Here is a 25966-nt window from a genome sequence, read left to right as displayed (position 1 = left end):
GATATTGAATAAAATAATGATAGAATGTTTCAAATTTTTTAATTCAAGAACTAATTCGAGGAGTTTTTTTAGGACTGATTTGAGGACTTTTTTGAGATCTTCTTCGAGGACTTTTCAAAGGACTGTTTCGAGGACTCTTTCGAGGACGTTTTTGAGGACTTTTTAAGGACTTTTGTTGAGGACTTTTTCGAGCTTTTTTCTGAGGACTCTTTCGAGGACTAATTCGAGGCCTTTTTCAAGGACTCTTTCGAGGACTTTTCTGAGGACTATTTTTTAGGACGTTTTGGATCTCTTTTATGAGGACTATTTTGGAGGACTTATTTGAGAACTTTTTAAAGGACTCTTTCGAGAACTTTTTCAAGGACTCTTTCGAGCACTTTTTTGAGGACTATTTAAAGGACTCTTTCGAGGACTTTTTTTAGGACTATTTTTGAAGACTTTTTTGAGGACGATTTTTGAGGAATTTTTTGTGGTCTTTCATGAAATTTTTTTGAGGACTTTTTTAGAACGTACTTGCGGACTTTTTTGAGGACTATTTTTGGGGACTATTTTCGAGGACTTTTTTGAAGACTTTGTGAGGACTTTTTTGAGCTCTTTTTTGAGGATTTTTTCGAGGCCTAATTCTATGACTTTTAGAGAAATTTTTGAGGTCTATTTTTGAGGTCTATTTTTGAGGACTATTTTTAAGGACTTTTTGAGGACTTTTTCAAGAGTTTTTGAGGACTATTTTGAGGACGTGTTTGAGGTCTTTATTATTTTTTAGAGTTAGTTCAATCGAGGTTGCAGTAAGAGTATAGAAATTTTAAGAAAGAGAATAAAATTTTGCTTGTTTTTACGTTAGGATTTGACAAAAAGACGTATGAGATAGTTTCAGAGAAAGTGATCTAGGTATGCTATATCAGTACCACACTAGCAGTCTAGGCGTGTTAAACCGAACATGTAGTGAGCCATTGAGGTTATAGTGCCCAAAACGGCATCTGTTAACCGTAGTCAATAGTTCTCTCTGAAGGTTCGAACCAACAAATCATGGTTTAGAGTTCGGTCTGAAGTACTTCGAAAAATATTCTATGTCCTTGAATTGAGCTTGCGAAGAGAGAATGGACTATGTGTTAGAGAAGGAGAGTTCTTTGTATTTTTCTCAGAAGAGTTGGTATAAGGAACTTTGAATGAATCGTCGGTGTGTAACAAAGAGCCTTTTTTTGGCTAGCATATCAACATTTTCGTTGCCTTGCATACCAGAATACAAAGGAATCCAGTAGAAGTGAATGTTATTTAGGATAAGCCAAACATCATGGATGTGATCATGCAAAATAGAATCAAGTCTTATCGATAACTCATTCAAAAAAATTGTAAATTCTGACATTTTAATCTGGCATGTGTTTGAAAAAATCATCATAGAAACGATCTTTAATTAAATAAATTTTACAGTATCTGTTTCTTGGAGGAATGAATATTTTGTAATATAAGAATTATTTATATAAGTGAAAATCATACAACCTATACAAAATAGATTCTTCAAACAATTACATTAAAATTCTAATACAACAGTTAAAAACAGAGAAATTTATTAATACGAATAAAACTTCAATAGTATCTATGCTAAAGTTGAATGGTTACAAGGAAAAGATAAAGAAATTGTTCGAAAACAAAGATTTTAAGAGTAGAAATAGTGCAGATAAACTTACAGTTTAAAAATGATACCAAGCCTTTATTTATATTTTAAAATAAATTGCTAAAACTTTCTATTATTTGTGTACTCATATTTAATCATTTTTGTAGTATGCTAATATTATCTATGTTAACATATTTTAACTCATCCAGCATTTGAGAATTCTAAACTTCTGAAAATAATTGTGAAAGATATCTGAAATAAATTAACAATGTAATTAATTACTTATAATTTATGTTTACGGAATCTAAAGTAACTTTTATAAACTAAAAATAGCAAACTTACTAAAATCTATAAATTTTCTAGAATCAGCTAAACTGGTATCATGACACTGATATTTACTATACTGGCACCAACAAAAATTTATGATAATCAACTAAAACTTCAACGCTAAATTTACGGGTCCCTCATTATTCTAAGTTGGAAATGGTTATTTTTGTTTCTGTTACAGTTAGAGATAACCTATGTATTTGTATGTAAATGGTATACACCAAATAAATCAAGAGATTTACATGGTTAACACCAAGATATCTTTTCTTTAAAATAGTCTATCAAACAATTATGCTATGTAACGGAGGAGCAGCCGTTCCCGCCTAGGTAGCTCGCGGCTGTCCGTACAAATTATTTATTTCAAAATGGGATTACGGAAGCGCGAATGTTTCCGCGACTAAATAACGCGCCAAGCAAACACATTAAATGCAAGGAAGAAATTAGGGATCAGGAGTGAGTCGGGTGTCAACAAAAAATAATAATAAAATTACAATCTAATCTCGATATAATTCAAAACAAAAAAAAACGTAATTAACAAAGAGCATCATCGAAAATCGGCGGCACAATGTTACACGAACACACAACGGATTGGCTGTAAGTCTGCTCACCAATCCGCTGACTGACCAACAATAACATACTACGAAAGCAAAGATGTTATACGCATCAATAATATTCACGATCGCGTATCTGGTAAGGCTGCTGGACTACGCACAACTTAGCTGGCACCTGTAACAGAGAGAGAGAGAAAGAGAAGAAGATAACACGGTACCGACCTTTTCCGTACTGCCCGCTGTCGCTGTGCTGTCCTTCCCCCGGCGAGCTGGCCAATCGCCCAACCCTTGCTCCCCTGCCTCCCTTCGTCCATCCTTCTGCAGTTATTGTTACTGCAACTGTTGTTATTGGTGTTGAGATTTCTGTTGCTGTTATTGTTGAGAATCCTGTTGCTGTATTCTTGTGTTGATGTGACTGTTGATGTGGCTATTGGAATTGTTGTTTGTTTCTCGCTCGCTGCTCCTGCTTGAGTTTAAAATGGCTACTCGTGCACACGCATCACAACATCAACCTTTTTCCTCACGCGCACTGGTGCCGGTTCAACTTCACTCGCGGTTGGACGCGACCCAAAAACCAATTTTTTTCACTACAACACTTCTGCGCACCAGGCGCGTATACACGTACAATAATCATCGGCGAAGGCGCAGGAAAACTCACTAAAACGTTTTACAAAACTTTGTGCGCGCGGCGATCGTCCAAACACTCGAGCTCAACTGCTCAATGCTCTCCTTCACCGGCGGTTGCAATCACGACGCTCTCAGGAAACTCGATTATAATCCGCTTAGCAAAAACATGGATGATGCACATAGTACACCATATGGCCAGCCGCGAGGCTGGCCAGGTCTTTTTGTGCAAAAGTCTTTTGTCAAAGCGGCGGACAGTAATTCCTTAGCAGAGAACGGAGACTCCTCAAACAAACAACTCGTTGTTTTAGGAGAGGACGTCGAAAACTTCTCTCTTTTGTGTACGAGCATATACAAATGCTGAAGTACAAAATGCGTCACCGATTGCCCTCGACAAGCAACTAATGCTAGTCGACCCGAAGTGAATGCAATGTATATTTGAACGAAGACTTGCAATCACAAGTGCGGATGTGTGTACCTTCACGCGGTGGGGCTGAAAACGCTGTCTCTGTAAAGAAACAGTAGGCAAAATACACAACGCTTGCCCCCAGGGCAAAAGGCCAATCGGCCAAACAAAAGAAACAACACGGACCATGACAACACGTGGTGAGGTGCGGCCTGTAAACGTCCAAACATTCAACGCGGAGTCTACCACACCCCAAGAGCTCAACTCGAGCCCAGAAAAGCCAAAATCCGGGAGTCACTTGAGGGGAAATCTCTTAGGATTGTGGTAGCGCGCGCCCTTTTAGAGGACGGGAGACCGCTCCGGGAGCTAGTTGCAGAGGACCAATGGTCCCGGCAATCCGAATTTAATTCGGGTAGATAAGAAATTACTTCCTATCGACTGGCAATCGGTAGGTGCCACTACTGTGGGTAAAGAGTCGCGGCCGTGGTCACAGCAGCCACCCAAAGTTCTTTGCCTCGAGCTCCTGAAGTAAGGCCCGACACCTTTGTGCGAGAGAACAGTCCATTGGACCGAGTAACTCTTGATGACTAGAACGCACTACGGATGCCGAAACCCTTAGGAAAAATATTTCCACAGAAGGGCAGCATCCTTCCTGCTAAGGAATTGATTAAGTCCTAATAGCTAAAGCAATTTTACATTTGAAAGCGAAATTAGTGGCTGTCAGCTCCCTTTGAAAGCGAAAACCATGCACTAAACGTCCATCAGATCCAGTGCTGCTAATGGTGAACACAGGCCAAGATGACAGAAAAGGCAGAAACCCGACATGCTCACTCAAATGCTACTTTGGTTGCAATTCGTCAAATACCTAACCCTGACTTAACCAAAACGAGATTTGATTAATATCAAACCCAGCATGAAAGATAAACATGCTAGTACACTCGTAATTAGTTTTAAGTTATATTATAATCACATTAGTTCTTAAGTAGTTAACAATAATTTAAGCAATAATATAAGCAGTAGTGTAGTAAATAGTAAGAAAGTTACCAATCAAAGTAAAAATAAATAAGAAAGAATTAAAAATTACAAAAATTACAGATTTAAACCTATAGATTTAAAATCTCTAAATCAAATCAAAAAGAAATAAAATAAAATAAAACAAAAATCAAAATAAATAATCTAATAACAGATTAAAACGCTAGAAAAATAACTAGCTTAATCCATTTGTAAATAAAAGAGCCATGGGAAACCATGGAGAAACCCGCCAAGGTAACTAACGAAGCTCACGTCAACACACACAAGTACTCACTGCTCTCACTCGAACGCCACTCGCTTAATTGAACGCGCACGTTAACGCCAGAACTAGAATTGAAAGCCACCCTCCAGAATCGCCAGCAGCGATTCCAAAGGAGGAAATATATAACTAGACATTGCGTTGTACCTTGAAAGCGATATGGTCAACCATTCTAGGTATAATAAGGCGAGGAAACGTAAGCAGGAGGCGACCGTCGAGAAACCAGAGCACTGCTCCAATACTCCGGCGTCAACTCAGTTTCCTTCGCAACCAAACAATCTTGACGAAAGCAAAGACGATTGCCCACCAGTTTAGAGGTTTAAGTTGAACGCACAACAAAACCCTGAGCTGGGCCCGAAACGGAGGATCATACAATTGAACCTCAACAAAAGGCAAGTAGCCAACGATGAGCTGGGAGAAATCATGACAGACAGAAATCTTGACATACAGGTGGCACTGGTGCAAGAACCATATCACTGGAATAACGCGATTTCAGGTATGGGCAGCATCGCAGCTATTCATGGAGCCAAAAAAGGCGAAAAGATCCAAGCTGCGATACTTTACAATCCGCACAAAGTCACTTCTACCAAGATTTCTAATCTATGTGACTCCCACTGTGTTTGTGCACAAGTAGTCGGAGCCTTTGGTGAAATTTATTTCATAAGCATCTACGGCCAGTTCAGCCACAGCAGGAAGACCTATCTTGACAAACTAGCTAAGACTCTCAAGCAATTGAAAGGCAAAAGAGTCTTAGTTGGAATGGACGCAAATGCCAAGTCAAAGATCTGGTCTAATACACAGGACAAGAATGGAACAGTCATTGAAGAATTCATAGACCAATATGGGCTAATAGTGGCCAACAGGAGGGGCCAACTTCCAACGTGCCCTAGCACGAGGGGCGAGACGGATATCGATGTAACTTTACATACGTCAAATCTGTCAAACTTCTTGGCTAGCTGGGCGGTGAAAGAATGGACCACCAGTGACCACATGCCCATAGTGATCGAATTGGTTTTTACCTCACAACCAGCCAGACTCATACGAACCGAAGAAACACTAGAACCAAGGTTTAACATGAGAAAAGCTGATTGGGAGAAATTCGGGAAACTTTGTAAATTCGAGAAAGAGAACCTAGCTAAACTCCCTTTAAGAACCTCTGAAGACATTGAAACATATGTTTCAAAATTTGAAGAGGTCTTAGTAAGGGCAGCAAAGAACTCTACTCCACCAAAAAAGAGAAGAACGCGCTCTCTACCCTGGTGGAACCCTGACTTGCGAAGTAAGAAGCGAGCGATACAAAAATAACGCAAAATCGTCGCTCTGAAAGACAAGGAAGGATCGAATAGAAAACAAAGGAAAGCCCTCCAGAAACCACTTGACAAATTAAGTCAAATGAAATCTGAATATGCAACGGTTATTAAAAAAGCCAAATGTAACAGCTGGAGAGACTTCTGCACTATTGAAAGCGAAAAGAATGCTTAGGCGTATCCATACAAACGAGCATCCAACAAAGTCAGAATCTCAAAAGCAATGTGCACGGTTAAACGTAATGGTTCTGTTACAAAAGATTGGAAAGAAACAAGCATGACTCTACTAGAAGAATTAATGCCTGATGACGACCCAAGCTGCGAAAATGATACACACGCAAAGATTCGCAGAGATATGCGGGAGGTTCCAGTAACCGGCGACGCAAAGCCTTTCTTAATAAGGGAAGTTGAAATGGCCCTTAAAGCAAACAAGGCAGGGAAATCACCAGGCAAAGATAGAATAGAGTAGGAAATGCTTGTCAACGCAAAACCATTACACCAGGAACTGACACGACTTTTTAATGCCTGCCTAAAATGCGGAGTGTTCCCCAGAAGATGGAAACGTGGAATGCTAATCACGTTGCTCAAAGGGGCTGAAAACCCCGAGAACGAGATTAAATCATATAGACCCGTATGTCTACTCCCCATAGCCGGGAAGACACTCGAGAGGCTTGTGATTCAAAGAATTTCCAACATTCTAAACAGCTCGGACTGGTCTTCGGAGGATCAATTTGGCTTTAAGGCAAACAGATCCACAGAGGACGCCATCAGAAGACTATATGAATTTGTAGAAGAGGCAGAATCTGATCCGTCGATCAAGTACGTAGCCGCTATTCCACTGGACGTCTCAGGAGCATTCGATGCCTTATGGTGGCCAAGCCTGCTCTCCCAATTGAAAGAAAGAAACTGCCCGAGAAACATCTATAAGCTCCTCCAGAGTTACTTCAGTGATCGAGAAGTGGACATATATGCCCACTTCGAAGAAACACTGAAAACAGTGACGAAGGGGTGCCCTCAGGGTTCAGTTTTCGGACCGGTAGGCTGGAACGTCATCTTTGACAAACCACTCCGGGACGCAGGATACGAAGTACTAGCCTACGCAGACGATGTGCTTCCTATCATTAAGGCAAAAACACGCATTGACTTTGAAAGACAAGCCCAAGAAATCATTAATATAATGACGGACTGGTGCAAGTCTGACAAAATGAACTTGGCAGTACAAAAGTCAGCACTAATATGGCTAAAAGGCCAACTAAGCGAGAGTAGGAACCCTACAGTCAAAATAGGGAAAGACAACATTAGAACGCACAAAACAGTCAAGTACCTCGGAATCACAATCTCGAAAGACTTCCGATTGGAAGAACATATTCGAAACGTGATTCAAGACTGCAATAGCACCTACTTCGAGCTAAGTAAAATAGCAAAAGTAAATTGGGGCCTAAAATTCAATTCTATGAAAGAGATATACAATGGCTTCCTACTATCGAAAGTTACATATGTCGCTGCGGGCTGGTGGCAAAGGACCAACATCAAACAGCAATCTGCTTTAGAAAGATTGCAACGATCGGTTCTTTGCAAAACACTCAAAGCCTACAGATCGATCTCTCATGAAGCGGCGCACGTGCTTGCAGCCTCCCGACCGATAGCTCTAGAGCTTGACCCGAGAGTTGCAAAGTACTGCGTCAGGAAAGGAAAATCGATTAAAATGCACGGCATCCGAATTAAATCGGAGGAACTTCGATCGGGCAGACTAAAAATCTCGAAACCCATACAACTCATCAACGATGAAATCGAAAGGGTATGGCAAGAGAGATGGCAGTCAACCACAAATGGCAGGAGAACGTACTGCTATTTCCCAGTAATCAAAGATAGATTAAAGAAGAGGTGGCTAAACCCCAATCACTACACAGTACAGTTCATGACTGGACATGGTGCTTTTAAGTCATACCTCCATAAAACTGCGAAGACCAACTGTGTAGCTGTGGAGAAATAGAAAGCGAAAGCCATATTCTCTTTAACTGCGAAGAATTAAGGGAATTAAGAAAGCCATTAATAGAGGCTGTTGAAGAAGAAGGCCACATATGGCTCTGTCCGGAAACGGCCCTAGTATCTAGCAGGAAAATCTACAAAGCCTTTGGAGACTTTGCTAGAAAAGTCATAGAGCCCAGGGAAGGAACACCCATAAAGAAGAGAAAGCGCAGAAACGTAGTTATAAACTACGGTAGAAAGATGCCGCCTCTTACAAGGTCCCTAACCAAAGGACAAAAACTCGCACAATAATCTAATTTTTGAACACAGACAAGCTTATAAAGCTTGAAATTTTTGAACGATAATTTTTGAACATCAACTTCAGAACTAAATTCTGAAGTTCGAATACTTGAACGCGATGAACCCCATTTAACCCAACGACGGAGTTTTGAACCGAATGCGTGGCATGACAGGCAAGAATACTGAAAACTGCCTGGGGAATCGCCTTGTCGGCTAGACGAGACCCCGCCCTGACATAACAGTCAAAAACTAAATCGAAAGAGCAAATATCAGTATCAGCCAAGTCATAAAAACCATTCTTTAGAAAGCGAGATCTGAGTTTGGGACAAAACGGGGTAACAACAACCTTTCGAATGACGGATACCCACCAGCGTGAGCGGAGATGACCGAAACGCAATGGGAAGACGTACCTCGGTACATCGAAGCGATGGACCTGTGAGTCGTGGGAGAAATCCCTTAATACAGGTACGCAGGGTGGGATGTTTTTCGAACGCGAGCCCAGGAGGGGAGACTTAGTTGGTTGATCGTCTTAGGAATCTTCCTCTGGCTGTCCTGGTTGAGTATCCCTTCTGACATCCCAACTTGGGTTGGCCTCTGCGAGGTAGTGGTACCAGGTCAAGCAAATCTCGTAAGATTTGTATCCTGCGTGCTTCCGACGCAGTAGACGTTGGAGCAACTAGAGTCCCGTCGCGCCCAAACCGAGGGTCAAGTCTTTAGTTCCGCTCTCCTTGAGCGTCGAACCGTGAAAAGATCGGTACTCCTTTCGAGGAGGTCACCGCCTTAGATCAAAAAGGTTCCGACTCGCTGAGTGCGTCAGGGATGTCGTAGCAAACTTGACTTCCGGATCCCCAATGTATTTGAAAGCAAAGGGGTGAAAGACAGTGGACTATGCCAACTTATTGGCGCCCAGAGAGAGGGGTGGAAATGTCTTGATTACGCTATACCACCCTCAAAACGGAAAAGTGTGAAACAACGCATAACCTAGCTCTCCTTCACCACAGCAGGGTGCGCGCGTAGCTCTACTAGCGTCCATGTTTCTTTCCTCTTCTCTCTTCTCTCTTCTGTCTGTCTCTCTCTCCTTGTATCTCTTCGCTCGTAGCTCAACGCTTGGGTTTGGGCTCTCCCTCCAGCTCGCCGTCGCACCTCAAAACAGAAAAGCCAAACAATGAGTGAGCTCAACCAACGCACACTTTCAGCTTGGCAAGGCGCGCGGGCACTGGCGAGAGCTCGACCGAGAGCAACGGCCGGGCCGTGATTCTCCGTTACAGCTATAAAATACGAGGTCTGTCCCAAAAGTATCCGACCTACCTCGAAGGATTTTTAGTGGCATAACATACAGGCAGATGTTGGTCGAAAAATTACATGTAAAGACTGTGAAACAATAAAATTAACGCGTCCAAAATCTAGACAGCCGATGCTTACAATGAATATTACACCGAAACCACTTACGCAAATTAGTATGATTTTTTTTGGGCCCATGCGAGCGATCCACGACAAATATGTCTTAGTTATGCAGGATATTTCCACGAAATACTATACGAAGTCTGTCCCAAAAGTATCAGACCTATGATAATTTCTCGGCGCTTGATTTAATTTTGGTTATCTGGAGGGTGACATCTTTCAAAGTAGTCTCCATTTAATTGAATAAGACGCTCGTCGATGTTTCCACTTATTAAAGCATTTTTGAAGTCAGATTTCGGAAGCGCTTAGTAGCTGATTTTTCCTAATTTCTTCTAATAAAAGTTTGCCAAATAACAGAGAACTTATTAAGATTAACATATATTTTTTTCATTTTCTTCTATTTTCTGCTTAAACTAAGCTCCGGAGCGAAATCTCGATAAAATAATACATAATTTCCAGCTTTAAAGAGAAAAATTCGTTAGTCATGCTGAGAACAGGATGCAGTCGCGGTTTTATAGCCGTCTCCTCTTATCGACATATCGGCGCCCTCCGATCACATGTTCGTAGGCTGCATGCACTTTTTATGCAAGAGCGATGGTGCGAAGGGCAGAAGAACGCAATAAAAAAAAAGGAACACACGCTTACGTGAATGTGAAGTACAAATTTTATTGCCGTTTTGAGACTGTCAAGGAAAATTTTCCTGCAATACTGCACTCGGTTCTCACAGCTCATGGGTAACGGTTTTTACTCCATCCTTGGTTTTAATACTCAGAAAAATAAATTATACCCTTTTTTTGGAATTATACGGCCCACCGTCATAGCATAAATTCGAAGCAAATACGAGGTGTGTTCAAAAAGTAACGAGAATTTTTAAATTTCGCGGGTTTTGAGAGTCCGCTTGTATAAAATTTTTTTTTATTATGTTGGTACACATGCCCCTAAAGTACGATAAAATTTTCAGCAATATTCATTGCTTACTTTTTAAGTGGCAGCCGCTAACGTTAGACGTGTTTTTCGAGCTCGGCGATTTTCGTTTGTGTAAAAAAATGGATCAAAGAATTTGTATTAAATTTTGCGTAAAAAATGAAATAAAGTGTAGTAAAGTTTGTCAAATGTTAACAAAGGCATATAGTGAGTGTGCTATGAGTAAAGCAAGGATTTATGAGTGGTATAAGCGTTTCCAAGATGGCCACGAAAACGTTGAAGATGACGAACGACCCGGACGCCCAAGCACATCAACAACCGATGAAAACGTGAAAAAAGTGAAAGAAATGGTTATGAACGATCGCCGAATCACAATCAGAGAAGTCGCTGATGATGTTGGCATATCAGTTGGCTCATGCCATCAAATTTTTTCGAATGTTTTGGGTATGAAACGTGTGGCAGCAAAATTCGTTCCAAAATTGTTGAATTTCGAACAAAAACAGCGGCGAATGGAAGTTGCTCAGGAGTCGCTAAATGAAGTCAATATCGATGCAGAACTACTAAAACGTGTTATAACAGGTGACGAAACATGGGTTTACGGATATGATGTCGAAACTAAGGCTCAATCGTCCCAGTGGAGGCATTCTGGATCGCCAAGACCGAAAAAGGCTCGACAAGTACGGTCGAATGTGAAGGTTATGCTCACTGTGTTCTTCGATTTTAATGGCATAGTGCATTATGAATTCTTGCCACAAGGTCAAACAATCAATAAGCAGTACTACCTACAAGTTCAACGTCGTTTGCGTGAAGCAATCCGAAAAAAACGCCCGGATTTGTGGCAAAACAATTCATGGCTTTTGCACCACGATAATGCGCCTACTCACACTTCATTGCTTGTTCGTGAATTTTTGGCCAAAAACGAAACTGTAACGATGCCTCAGCCTCCATATTCGCCAGATATGGCTCCATGTGACTTTTTTCTATTTCCAAAAATAAAGAGAACATTAAAAGGCCGTCGCTTTACAAGCATAGATGACATTAAAAGCGAATCGCTGAAAGAGCTAAAAGCTATTACAAAGATCGAGTTTCAAAAGTGTTTCGAGGATTGGAAAAAGCGTTGGCATAAGTGTATTGTATCCGAAGGGGACTACTTTGAAGGCGACAACATTAATGTAGATGAATAAATAAATATTTTTTTCATAAAACGAAAATTCTCGTTATTTTTTGAACACACCTCGTATGTATTCATTAACCAACTATCATATTTTTTAAAATTTTTTTTTGTTTTTTCAGAGGTTTTATCAGTTTAAACAATTAAGCAATCTCATCATTAAGTTTTTCATGAAAAAATACATAGATAAAGATCCAAATTTATCCTTACCTTTACTTTTTTTTGTCAAAAATTAATAAAAACGTCTAAAACTATTGTAATGATGATTTTTCATAAAAGCGACCAATAAAGACTATTATTGGCGGTTCGAGTGTCACCTTGAAAAAAGTATTAGACATGAAATCGATGTTTTTTTGCGTAGAATACGATAGTACTATTGTTTCTATAGCTAAAATGCGTTTATCAACTTTAAAACGTTGAAATTATGATATTTTACGTTCTTTTCATAATTTTTTCGTTTTTCCAAAAGGTACCACCACTTAGATCGGTTTATAAATACCTTTACGGTGTTTCTGATTAGAAAATAAACAAATCATTGTCCAAAATTAATTTTTATCTCAATATAAATAGGATTAAAATCGCTATAAATGTAAAAAAAATTCAAAAAAGTGATTTTAAAATATGAAGAACATAATCTACTAATTTTGAAACATTCGTGGTAATGCCGCGAACTCAGTATTGATAGCATTTTTAAGTTCGGAGAAAAAAATTTGTAAAGCTCAGTCATTTTTTGGTTTTTTTAGAGCCTCTAGAGGAATCTAGAAAGATGTGGTTGACGGGAAATTCATTTTCTTCGAATCGAAAGTTTAACCAGAGCTCAGACTTTTAGACAGAGGCATTTTTCTAGAGTTAATGATAGGTACTATTTGATTGTTTTTGATACAATGTTGTTCGAAGTCTTATATCAAAATTTGAAAGTACAATTCGATCGCAGTTTTCTATCAATATTGATATATATAATTGTAATCACAGATTTTAAACATTTTAATGTACAATTGCGATCGCAGTTTTATTTCGAAATTTCTATACGGAAAAATAATGCAACATATTAACCCTTTTATTAATAGTTATAAAAATTTTATAACCTATTGGCATTGAATCAAACATAAGTTGCTTGTACTTTGCCTATTCTATAATATACGTAATTTGACTACTAACGCTTTTACATTTAAATTCAGAAAAATCAAACAGAGATTCCAGTATATTAGATTGATAGTCGGATAGCTGATCCAGATCACTTTGGCACAACCTAGGGTTGATATGATTGAGACATTGATTTACTTATGTTTATGTCGATAAATATGTGTCGTTGTCTACTATTGCGTTAATTTTTTCGACAAAATTATTTATAGAAAATATAAGATCTGCAATGGTAGTCGATTTAATTAATCGACTTGTTCGCGATTCTGCTTCTCGCGCGTTAGTTCGAACTATTGAGAGAGAGAGAGGGGGCGCGCGATCTTTTGAATAAGCAGTTACGCCTCAGCTGTTTACGCGAGTTTACCGTCGATATGTGTTTTGCACTTTGATTCGCAAAAATAATTAGTTTTCTTAACAAATACGTGCGTGGGTGCAACAATAGTATTGCAGCAGCAAGCAGCGGTGCAGAAGCAGCAGATTTGCAGCATATAAAGGCGAATTGAGGCAGTGCAGCTGATTAATCGAGGTGCAGCGGCAGTTGATAATTTTGCAACAACAATTACGGCTGATCACCGTAATTGCACCGCATGGTAGGTGCACCTTCCGTCATATTAAGCGAAACAAAATACATTCGGTATTCTGTCTATTCGTAATAGCGTTATATTTTTTGTATTCGCGTCGTTCGTTAGTTCGCGGTAGAATTCAAATCTACTCTCACTCTCTCTCCCTCTTTCTCACCGAACATAATTAAATTGTAAAATCCTATTTTCGTGCGTCAGTCTTTCGGCCCAACAAAGACTGTAGTGATTTTTTATTAATTAAAGTCTGTTAAATTTATTCGCCGCTTTCGTCATTTGATTTTCCTGGTAGCTTAAGTATTTAAAACAGGCTTAGGTTTTAATCCAATTACATCTGGAGATTAAGAAGATTAGGAGTAAAGTCGGTGACACTTAAAACTCATCAAGTGTAACAAGACACGTGACTTAAGGTGAGTTCAATTCCGATCAATAGAAGACAACTAGGATAAATCATCTGAAGTTAAGGCGAATACACGTATTATCATACGTGCTTAACGGAGCGGCGGTTTGCTCTGCATCGTGGGAGTTTGTTCTTAAATAAATTTCCCATTTTCTGATTTATCTCCCCCGTTACAGATCAATATTATAAAAATAATTAGATTTTTGACGGAAGTAGATTTTTGAAGGAAATATTATTATTTAAAATATATTCTAAATAATAATATATAAATAATATTATTATTTAATATAAATTCTAAAAATAATTTATGTAAGAAGATAATAATTTTTCGCCGTTGCTATCAAAATTATTACAATTCCATCCTATAGGATGGGCATAGAAATAACCCATGATTGGAGTATGACTATTATTGTCAATATTGTTAAAGATAGAATCTCAGGAAAGAGAGGAATTGCTCAGTTAATCACTTGAGAGAATGAACTTAGGTATTAGCCTAGTTTATTCAATCTCATGCGCTCACTTTGCAAGGCTAGGAGTGAATGCTAGCCTGTGCAAAAATCAGCGTATTTATACATAGATTGTCACGCCTATTTTCGCAGGACAGCTCACTTCAAGTTATTTACGCAATTGTGCGAAATCATTTTTCCAAATTTACAAGAGAATAAACAGTAATAAAGAAATTTTAAAACATATAAAGTTTACAAAAGTAGATAATGATCATTTTAGTATATTATACAATTATCGCAAAAAGTATCGTCAAAAGTTATATTAACTAATAAAGTTATTTAATGTGATAGCACAATATTTACAATATAACAATAATAAAATTTTACACAGATTAATAGTTTATCACTAGTAGAAATAATTTCTAGAAAGAAATACTTAAATTAGTTAATAACATTTCAATTATAATAAATTTTCGTATCTGTAACGGTTTTTTGTAAAATCTAATAATGCAATTACTAGATTAGTTAATTAAGATCAATAAATTATAAAGTTTTCATTATTATGTTCAAAATTAACGCTTTCGATCTATATACCATTATAAGTCTAAATAAATTATTAATTGTTTATTTTGTAACGGGGGAGATCATCTGAAAAATGGGAAATTTATTTAAGAACAAACTCCCTTGATGCAGAGCAAACCACCGCTCCGTTAAATACGTATGATAGTACGTGTATTCGCCTAACGTCAGATGATTTATCCTTGTTGTTTTCTATCAATCGGAGTTGAAGTCACCTTAAGTCACGTGTCTTGTGACACTCGTTGAGTTTTAAGTGTGAGCGACTTTACTCCTAATTTTCTTAATCCCCTAGAGGTAATCAGATTAAAACCTAAGCATTTTCCAATTACTTAAGCTACTAGGAAAATTAAATGACGAAAACGGCGAATAAATTTAACAGACTTTAATTAATAAAAATCACTACAGTCTTTATAGGGCCGAAAGACTACGCACGCGAATAGGATTTTACAATTAACTATGTTCGGTGAGAAAGAGAGAGAGAGAAGATTCAAATTCTACCACGAACTAACGCTCGACGCGAATACAAAAAATAACGCTAACACGATTAGTTAAAATACCGAATGTATTTTGTATCGCATATAATGACGGAAGGCGCACCTACCATGCGGTACAATTACGGTGATCAGCCGTAATTGGTGATGCAAAATATCAACTGCCGCTGCCCCTCGATTAATCAGCTGCGCTGCCTTGTACTGCCTCCAGTTAGCTACGATACTTCTTCTGCACTGCTACTGCTTTGTACCTCGGGAATACCGTTGCACTCACGCACGAAATCTTCCCAGAAAACTATATATTCGGCGAACACAAAGTGCGACACAAATCGGCGATAAATTCGCGTTCACAGATAAGGCGTAACTGCTTATTCAAAAGATCGCGCACCCCCCTCTCTCTCTCTCTTAATTATTAGAACTAACGCGCGAGAATCAGAATCGCGAACAGTTCGATTAATTAAATCGACTACCGTTGCAATTTATTGATAACAGTAATAATTAAGTTGTTATCAATGAAACCAATTGTTGTATTTTTGCATATTAAAATTCAATATCATTTAGTAATTCAACGCAATTAAAATTATTATAATCTAAATCTATGCCCTAAAATCTATAAAAAAATGCTTTGTTTCATCAAAATTACTCTTAATTAACATATTTTAATAAAACAACAAAAATTATTATATCTATATCTATAAATAGGTGACGTCACGCTCCTTATATGGTCATGAAATTTGATTCTGGTACTAAGACAATCATATTATATATGAGGTGGCGCCATTTAATATGCTAATTGATGTAAACAAATTGACGATCTTAGCGGGTTGCAGTAATCCAGTGAAAATAGGAGAATAGCTCATAGATAGGACCGTTACAAGTGCCAAAAAATAATTACAAATATTTCAGCCATAATGAAGTTAAATAGTAGAATAAGAATCATAGTCAGTTGAGTATAATTTTAGAATTTTGAAGGAAAGGTTTTTGATAATTCTGGAGCATCTAGTTCGGATTCAAAGATGAGGCAGTTCAAGTTATTGATCATATCGCGTAAAGCAGCGAGCTCAGCGGTGAATGATAGTACGAGGTGTGTTCAAAAAGTAAGGTGACTATTCAAATTTCACGGGCAACGTACTTTCGATTATCGATTTTTTTGTTTTGTTATGTTGGTACACTCTTCCCGAACATCTGTACCAAGTTTCAAGTGTATAGCATTTTTTGTTTGGCTGTGAGAGGCGTAAAGGTTATAAGTGTTTTGCGTGCTCGGCGATTTCTTGCTATCGAAAAATATGGATCAAAGGATTTGCATCAAATTTTGTGTAAAAAATAAAATAAAGTGCTCCGAAACACTTGAAATGTTGACGGTGGCATACGGTGAAACTGTTCTGAGTAAAAAAAATGTTTACAAGTGGTACAAACTCTTCCAAGATGGCCGGGAAGATGCCAATGACGAGCCTCACTCTAGACGCCCAAGCACGTCAACAACTGATGAAAACGTTCAAGCAGTGAAGAAAATTGTTCTGGAAAATCGTCAAATTACTATCAGAGAAGTTGCTGAGGATGTTGGTATATCGCTTGGCTCGTGCCATGAAATTTTTTCTAACGTTTTGGGCATGAGATGTGTGTCAGCGAAGTTTGTTCCGAAATTGCTAAATTTTGACCAAAAGAACCGTAGCATGAGCATCGCTCAAGAACTGTTGAATGACGTCAACGACGACCCAGATTTACTCAAAAGGGTCATAACTGGTGACGAATCATGGGTATATGGTTATAATATCGAAACCAACGTCCAATCGTCCCAATGGAAGAGCCCAGATGAGCCAAGACCGAAAAAAGCACGCCAAGTTCGATCAAATGTCAAAGTTTTGCTCACTGTTTTCTTCGATTACCATGGCGTGGTGCATCAGGAGTTCTTACCATATGGACGTACGGTCAATAAACAGTATTATCTTGAAGTTATACGCCGTTTGCGAGAAGCAATACGAAGAAAATGCCCAGAATTGTGGAAAAACAATTCATGGCTTTTGCATCACGATAATGCCCATGCTCACTCATCTTTGCTTGTGAGAGATTTTTTGGCCAAAAACAACACCACAATCATGCCTCAGCCACCATATTCACCGGATTTGGCCCCATGTGACTTTTTCTTGTTCCCAAAACTAAAGAGACCTATGAAAGGACGTAGATTTGCAACGATTGAAGAGATAAAGACTGCATCGCTGGAAGAGCTTAAGGTTATACCGAAAAGTGCTTATGAGAAGTGCTTTGAGGATTGGAAAAACCGTTGGCATAAGTGTATTGTATCTGAGGGGGATTACTTTGAAGGGGACAACATAAATATTGATAAATAAATAAATATTTTTTCTTAAAAATACAAAGTCACCTTACTTTTTGAACACACCTCGTATATGGAGTCACAGAATTATCTATAGTATAATCTGAAGGTGTAGGAGCAACTGAATGGTAATATTGACTAGGAGGTAAAACTGAACTTTGAGTCGGTTTTACAAATAACTTGATAGAATTCTTGGAGCATTATTTAGCAAAATGGCCCGCTTGCTTGCAGACAAAACAGCTAGCTCTCTCCTGATCTAAGCAGCAGTAGCGCTAGAGAGCAATCTTATCAATTAACTTTTCTAGCAATTTTATCCTCTTATTCTCATTTAAAAAGATAAATCGGTGCTGAGAAATATCCAGTAGTTTGTGTTGTTATAATTGATTTGTAGCGACTCAGGTATAATTGATTCGTCTCTCTCTTAAATGTAAACTTGACGTCGAAACGAAAGTGTGTGAGAGCGCCCAATTTTGTTCGCATTAATCCGTACTAATGTATTTGAGAAATTAAATTGATTCCTTTATTGTTCAATGCTTTTATCAAAACTTGGCTCGGAATGGTTCAATTTATATTAGAAATAATAACTCTTGTGTTTATTTTCATGAGAGAATAAATAGAAAGTTCAAGACTACCGACTTTTCATGTTTAGTTTTCAAGGCTATCGACAATTTCTTTTGAAGAGAAACATAGATACGACCTCCAGAGATTTTAGACATAAACTAGATGTTGCTTACATCAATGAGTTTTTTTAGGATTTCTATGTAACCGTCAATGAAAATTCCGTCAATGATTTCTGTAAAGATTATTCAATCATTTTTAGATTGGTACTTGACTTATACATAAGAAGAAGAAAAGCTTTGTGATGGAGAACTGAAGGTTTTCTGGACATCAGCAAAGCTTCTTTTTACGAAAGTCATTATTTAACAGTCGCTTGAACTGCGATAACAGTTTGAAGAGAAACACACAGTAGCGAAATGTATAAACCGAATTAACATGAGTGATAGCACATGTCTGATTGCTACGACAGTTCTAAATTGAATCAGAAACTGATCTTAAATGTACTGCGGTCAATGTAAATTAGTTACCTACATGGATAATGAAGAGGCGAATTCAAGCTGAATTAAAGGATGTCAACACTGCAGCAAAATTTCCATGTGATTTTACTTTATATAAAGATTATTTTGGCTGTTTTAACATAAATATGTCAACTACAGAGCATGAAGATTGTAGACGACGTAGTTAATACTCAATATATAATTCAAAAAATAAATAAATAAAAGATTATATAAAATTAATTGTCTATTTATTACGAACGAAGTACTACTAAACAACCAACTAAATAGATTGCGAAGGCGAGGAAGTGGGTGGAACGTGAGTACGTGGTTGGGTGCAGATAATAACATCTCACAATGAGCGTACACTAGGGATTGTGCTCTCTAGCTCTCTCCTGATCTAAGCAGCAGTAGCGCTAGAGAGCAATCTTATCAATTAACTTTTCTAGCAATTTTATCCTCTTATTCTCATTTAAAGCGAAAAATGCTAAACCAGTATCGCAAAAATATATGTACAACTTCGCATGACCGCGTAGCTTCTGCAGGTGGTCTAAAACATACAATGCTTAACTACTTGCGTATGAGCTTTTTTTGCGAAAACTTGTTCAGAAGTAATGCTATTAGTTTTATGTAGAATGATGCAGAGTTAGTAGTTAGTGGATTGAACATTCGAAAGTTTAAGAAAAGTATCGCAGGTATATGTACTTTATTACAACACAAAATCAAGCAAGGATTATATGCTTACGGCAATAATTGTAATATAAATTTGTAACCGAGTTGCTCAAGCCACCATTTCCTTTTTGGGTAGCTCGCAGCCGTCCATACAAATTACTTCAATGAAGGTAAAAATATATACTCTAAATACAGTTTTCGCCTGTACAACGTAGGGCTGGCAACCCCCAGTGGCAAAACCTGTATGAATACGTTTCTCTTTTATATAGATTTTTTCAAATTTTTTTTGTCGAAAAATAGTCATTAATACCGAAGATATTGCTATAACAGGATTTTTGGGGAGGCTTTTGAGGGTGGTTTTACAGACCCCAAATTCATTTTCTAGCACAACAGCAGTATAATTCTCTCATCAATTTTTAAGCGTCATAGCAAATGAAAATTAGGCGAAATTGGTGATTGGCAACTATTTATATAGTATTAATAGGGTTTAGTGGTAGTTCACCCTTGGAATACATAAAAATGATAAAAGGACGAAATACGTAAATTTTATTTTATCATTTCCTAGATGAAAATTTATTTTTCAATTTTTTTTGTGATAATTTTGTGATTCTGTACACGAAAAATTCACTTAAAAATGTAGTTTTTCCCCTGTACATTGTAGGGTTGCAACCCCCTCGAGTCTAAAACTATGCGGTTTTGTTATTTTTTAAGTAAGAAATTTTTTCCATTTTGTTTCATCAAAAAAGATTCATTACAACCAAAGTCACTGCTGTTTAACTGTTTTTAGGGATGACTTTTAAGCGTGGTTTCACCCCCTAGACAGCTTTTTCAACACACTTGGAAATTACTATATAGTAGGAGGAGATTGTAATGCGAAATATCCATGGAAGGGATCAAGATCATCAACTCCAACATACAGAGGCAGAATAATTTATGAAATCTATAAAAAAATAACTACATTCCGATATCCATTGAAGAATCAACATGCTGGCCTACAGATATAAGTACGCTTCCGGATTTGATTGACTTTGTTATAAAAAGGTATAAACAATCATTATTTTCAAGTGTTATTATGCTTAGATTTATCATTAGATCATTCATCGGTACTAATTACTTTACACCAAAGCTTACATGGAAAGAACATATATTCACTAAACATAAACAGTTGGGTCTAAAATGGAGAAAATTGTAATGGCTCATGGGAACAAAATCGGAGCTGTTAATTGAAAACAAACTGCTGCTGTATAAAGCTGTACTTAAACCAGTCTGGACATATGGTATTTAATTATGAGGTTGGGTGTTGCTTCTAACTCTAATATCGAAATCTTGGAAAGATTTCAATCCAAAGTTCTACATAATATCATATGGCCCCCATGGTTCGTATCGAATGTAATTATTCGAAATGATTTACAGATCCCTACAGTCAAAGAAGAAATTAAAAAACTCTAATTCCAAATATAATACCAGACTTCCCAAATAAACTTGTTAACAAACTTCTTAGGATATCCATTGCCAACACCAGACTAGAAAAACATAACCTAATGAATGCGCAAATAAATTAACATAATTATTTCAATCAAATTGTAAAACAATGACAGTATACTTATTGGAATATATCGCTGTTTATTATATAGATATATATTTAATAGCAACAAAATTTGCTTATTGTCTCTATACGTAAGACAGATTGTAAATAGACTTAGAGTAGCAGGAAGTCGAACAGCTAAGCGGAACGAGAAAACAAGGGAAATCAGCTAATTTAAAATAAGAACGCGCAGGCCGAAAAAGGCGTATTATTCAATAAAAAAACAGTAAGCAAACGAAACAATTTTTATTTCCTGTTTTTTTAATCTTTCTTTCTTCTAGTTAAGAAATAGCTCGTGCCTCCCTTTCTCTCTTTTTTTTATTATCCGGAGACTACTTTTGATAGGCTCCAGGTATTAATTTTGTTAGGAGAACCCGGGTACTACTATTGATAGGACCCGTGGTGCTTCTCGCCCAAGGATTACGACTTTCGATCGGAATCTAAAGGCAGAAGTATAGGCTCTGTGGCACTATCCCCCTCGGTTAAGCATATTTCTTGACAAGTGATCCACGCCAGTTTAGGCGAGAAATCGCAGTTCTGGCGACATCGAAACCCTAAGACTGCGCTAAGCCTCAGGCGCATCTGAGCTGTGTCGTTGCCACAACGTCACACTAGTACTAAACATATACTTTTAAATTTCTCTCGCGCTGCACATATCCGCTCAAAGGCAGAGCCCTATTTAACCTTGCTGGATTTCTCCTACTCTCTGCCCCGCACGTGGGTGGCTGAACGATTTCAGGATAACCTTCTGCTATCTGCGAATCACAGTCGAAACTTTTTAAAGGCTTAAACATTCTTGAATAAGACGTTGTACTCGTCTTACTAAAGCTGTAACATACGATCCTGCCTAATTAGTTGCGTTATACTGTACACTAGTTTGTTACTGACTTAATTAGAGTAAATGCTCAAACTGTTAGCAGTTTAGCTCATCTCTTCACTACTATACAGTTTGAGCATTTTAATTATAATAATTGTATTTTTTTACATTAAGGGTGGCCGATACCACATATCGGTAAATTTGATAAATCATTTCATGTAACGATTTGGATCTTTACATTACCAACAAGGGAAGGCAGAGAGGTGTCCGTCACCGATTTTCTTTAAACTTTGCATACGATTAGAGTATCGAAAAATATTAGACACGTATTTTTTTTTAGCGGCCCATACGGTAATTTAGGTGGTAAAAACAGGGTTGCCAATTATAATTATCTACATACGCTTGAAGTGCATAAGTTGGCGAGACGCTAAATTCAAATTATCATATCTCGGTGAAAGAAAAAGATATCTGAACGATTCCAAATTCATTTTGAAGGGAAAGACTCATACTTTAAGATATATTAATTAGTTTGACCGAAAAAAATTATCTTATGATCTTACATAACCTCAAATATGTGTAAAAGTCGTGTTATTTGCACTTGAAAAGATTTATAGTGTTTCTTTTGTAATGTTTTTCGTTCTTTCAAATGGGAAACTCAGTTTTTTTGGGTCCAATTCCAAAAATTAGCGCAAATCTGGCTCTACTTGAAAATTTCAAATGGAAACTACTGTTGCTATGGCAGATTCGAATTATGGAGGAAATTACACGTTCAAACGTAATATCAAATTTTACCGAAAAAATTTGTATTTTGAGTACCAAAGTGGCATCAAAAATAAAAACCTGTGGTTTTTGGGACTTTTTGAATTTCACAAACTTCGCTTGTTTTTGTTTCTTAATTTTTTTCTATTGTTTATTATAAATATTATGCAAATTTTTTTGAAAAATGATTTTTACACAGTTTTTCTGGTTCAAAAAATAATTTTATTTTAATTAAAAATTTTTCTGAAAAAACTAGTATCAACCAGTTGACAGTTTATTATGATTTCTGTTATTATTATTATTATTATATTGTTATTATTAGGAGATGTATTATTATGAATTGTTATTGATTTTCTTATGTTCCTCATCGTATTGTATACCTATAATCCATGTATTACATTGATGTTCATATGAATATAAAATCTTATCACCAAATAAATAATTTTGTATTTTGACAGCATTAATTATATATATATAACAATAACAGTAATAAAAATATTGCAGACACTTTGTTGTTATTCTTTTATTGACCACTGCAAATGCGGAAACCGCGATTGATTAATCATATTGATACTAATATGCGGAAGCAGTGCTGCAATAGTTAACCACTGGATATTATTGACAATGTTGTTCGGTTTTTGTTATCTTTATAATATTATTTTATTTTGCTCATAAGGAAAAATATAAAAACACGTTTTATGAAAGGTCGAGTTTAGTTTAAAATTGTACTTATTTCTATTGTTACATTACAATAATAACACCTGTATATATTCAGTAAGTGCCAATGCATTTAGACATACAATTCATATAAAAGATTGTTCATAAAATTGTTAAGACAACTTGAAAATAATTAGTTTTACTATCATCGAAAATTCTGTGCTCAGAATTTGATTGCGTGACTTTTCAAATCAGACTTTTCACTATTCGTACATATTGGATACTATATATATTTAAAAAATGCCTGTTGATGCAAAAGTTGTAACAACCTTACATTCAATGACATTTGATCGGAGCAATAATGGCGAACCAAAGTTTTTAATCAGTAACGAAGAAATGCAATTGCACAACATACTGGAGAAAATAATAAGACAGCATGCCGAAAATTCTGATGTTGATGTTCAAGAAGAAACGACATTGTATTTTTGCGATGAAAATGAAACTTATCCAGAAGCTATTGAGTACATGGAAAACGAAGAATCTGAGGATTTTCTAGAAGAATTAAATAACACAGGTTTACAAAATAAAAAAAGTTGATGCCTATTTGACCAGACCATATAACTTTTATGTATTCCGATGCGCTGAACACGAATCCGAGGTCCGTTGATCTCCATCACGTCAGGTTCAAGGTCTTTCGAAGGTCAAATGTATTTAATACAACGGAATTCAAAATTTGACTACGGATTCGGACAGAGCGGGAAATTTTACGTTCAAATACATATTGTTGGTTTTTTCCAACATGACCTTTGAAGGACATCTAGAGCTCAAACAAATAATAAATAGACCTTATTTGCTTTTTATCCATATGAACTTGTTTTTGAGACCTCCGATGGGCTTCTATTGTATACTGTCATGTATCTTTGTATTCTGAATACAAACCTGGAATCCATTTGACCTCATCCAGTTAGGATCAAGGTCACTTCAAGGTTAATTCGTTAATTTTGCACAAAAAAAACAAATATAACCCTAGTCTTTGAACCCTGGTTGCTTTAACCCTCGAGCCCTGCATCTCTGCGTGACTATAACCCTGGACTCTCAACCTCCGATCTCCATATCTTAATTTTCTCAGCCCCGAGCCCGGTAACCTGCAACTCTACAACCCCGACCTTCACATCCTAATTTCATGAACCCCTGATGCGATGAACTTCGATCTATATCGCGAAAGGTTTTTCAGCGTACAGAGGCGAGGGGCCTTGAGGACATCTAGCGCATACTGGACGGTCTCGAGGGAAGCTATTCTGGTTGTCGATGGTGTAATCCCCGTAGATCTTCTTACTAGGGAGCGCAAGAGGATCTATGACAGAAGGTTAAACGAAAATAAAGTAGAAGTAGCCAAGGAGGAGAGTGATAGAACAATAGAGGTATGGCGAGAACGGTGGTCGAGAGATGGTAAAGGCGTATGGACGAGAAGCTTAATTCCCGACATTGGGGCGTGGATGGAGAGGAGCTTCGGAGAAGTAAACTTCTACCTTACGCAGATGCTTACGTGCTATGGGTACTTCAAATGCTACCGGGATTCTCCGAATAGTAAAGTAGAGAACAGGGTTCTAGATAGGAGGATTCGCTTGCTTTTTACCACCGCATAAAAAATCCCAAACACGGCATAGCAAATTCTACACGCCCCGACCTTGATATTCTTGAAATCGAATTGAAATCCAATCGAAATTTAAGATCTTCTAACTTTCTAAAGTCAGTTAAAGGTATGAAAATCAGGAAATCTCTGAAATTTATATTAAGTATTTCAATGTCATGGTGAAACAATCATTTTTTATTATAATCTCATGGAGGGTACTTCTTAACATCGAGGTTTATGTCTCTTACTCTGTTAAGCCACCACTCTTCAATGTAAACGTGCTTTCTTGCTAGGTCTACATCTTTCATCGAATGTTCTTTTCAGCGCTTTTCTCTTGTGCTTAACTGAAGTATCCCTCTTAAGGTTCCAGCAGTAATCTGACATCATATTGACATCCCAAAATCCTTGATAGCGCCTTTCTATCTCTTTAATGTCTTGATGAAATTTTTCACCTTGCTCTTCACTATAATCTCCTAGATTTCTGGAAATTTGTCCAAATGAGAATCTAAAAAGTGGAGCTTCAGACTCATGAGACATTGAACAACTTTGTAGTTTACGACCAGGTCGTTGACTATTTCTTTATAATTTTGATCTCTGTTGTTACCTAATAATTTCGTACAAACATCAATAAAGCTCTGCCAAGCTTTTCGTTCATCTTCTGACATTCTATTCGGGAATTCGAGATCTTTTATGAGTTCTCTTATTTGAGGTCCATCAAAAATTCCCTCTTTGAGTTTTGCTTCGGATAACTTTGGGAATTTCAAGAAGAGATATTGAAAAGCTTTATTATCTCTTTTCTTTAAAGCTTTTACCAGCTGTTTAATCAAGCCTAATTTTATATGAAGAGGAGGCAGTATTATTTTATCAGGATCAACCAATTTATTGTATTTGAGATTTTTGTTCCCTACAACAAAACTATCCCTTGCTGGCCACTCCTTTACAT

General features: G+C 37.2%; 2 protein-coding genes across 3 annotated transcripts in view; one reads left to right on the top strand and one right to left on the bottom strand.

Annotated features, from left to right (window-relative positions):
* Positions 1–25966, bottom strand: part of LOC131675319 (protein slit) — a 1191763-nt gene that overhangs the window by 1131019 nt on the left and 34778 nt on the right. The gene's annotated exons all lie outside the window — the stretch shown is intronic.
* Positions 24590–25036, top strand: LOC131675339 (uncharacterized). The gene has a single exon (XM_058954271.1). The coding sequence runs from the start codon at positions 24590–24592 to the stop codon at positions 25034–25036; it is 447 nt and encodes a 148-aa protein (XP_058810254.1).

Source organism: Phymastichus coffea, unplaced genomic scaffold, assembly GCF_024137745.1.
Source record: "Phymastichus coffea isolate CEN01 unplaced genomic scaffold, Cenicafe_Pcof_1.1 PCOF00019, whole genome shotgun sequence".
NCBI classification, from domain to species: Eukaryota; Metazoa; Arthropoda; class Insecta; order Hymenoptera; family Eulophidae; genus Phymastichus; species Phymastichus coffea.
Note: the sequence above shows the minus strand (reverse complement) of the source record. Positions and strands in the feature narration are given on the sequence as shown.

Excerpts from the sequence above, each read along its gene's own strand:
- LOC131675339 (XM_058954271.1), top strand. The coding sequence starts at position 24,590 with ATGAACTTCGATCTATATCGCGAAAGGTTTTTCAGCGTACAGAGGCGA.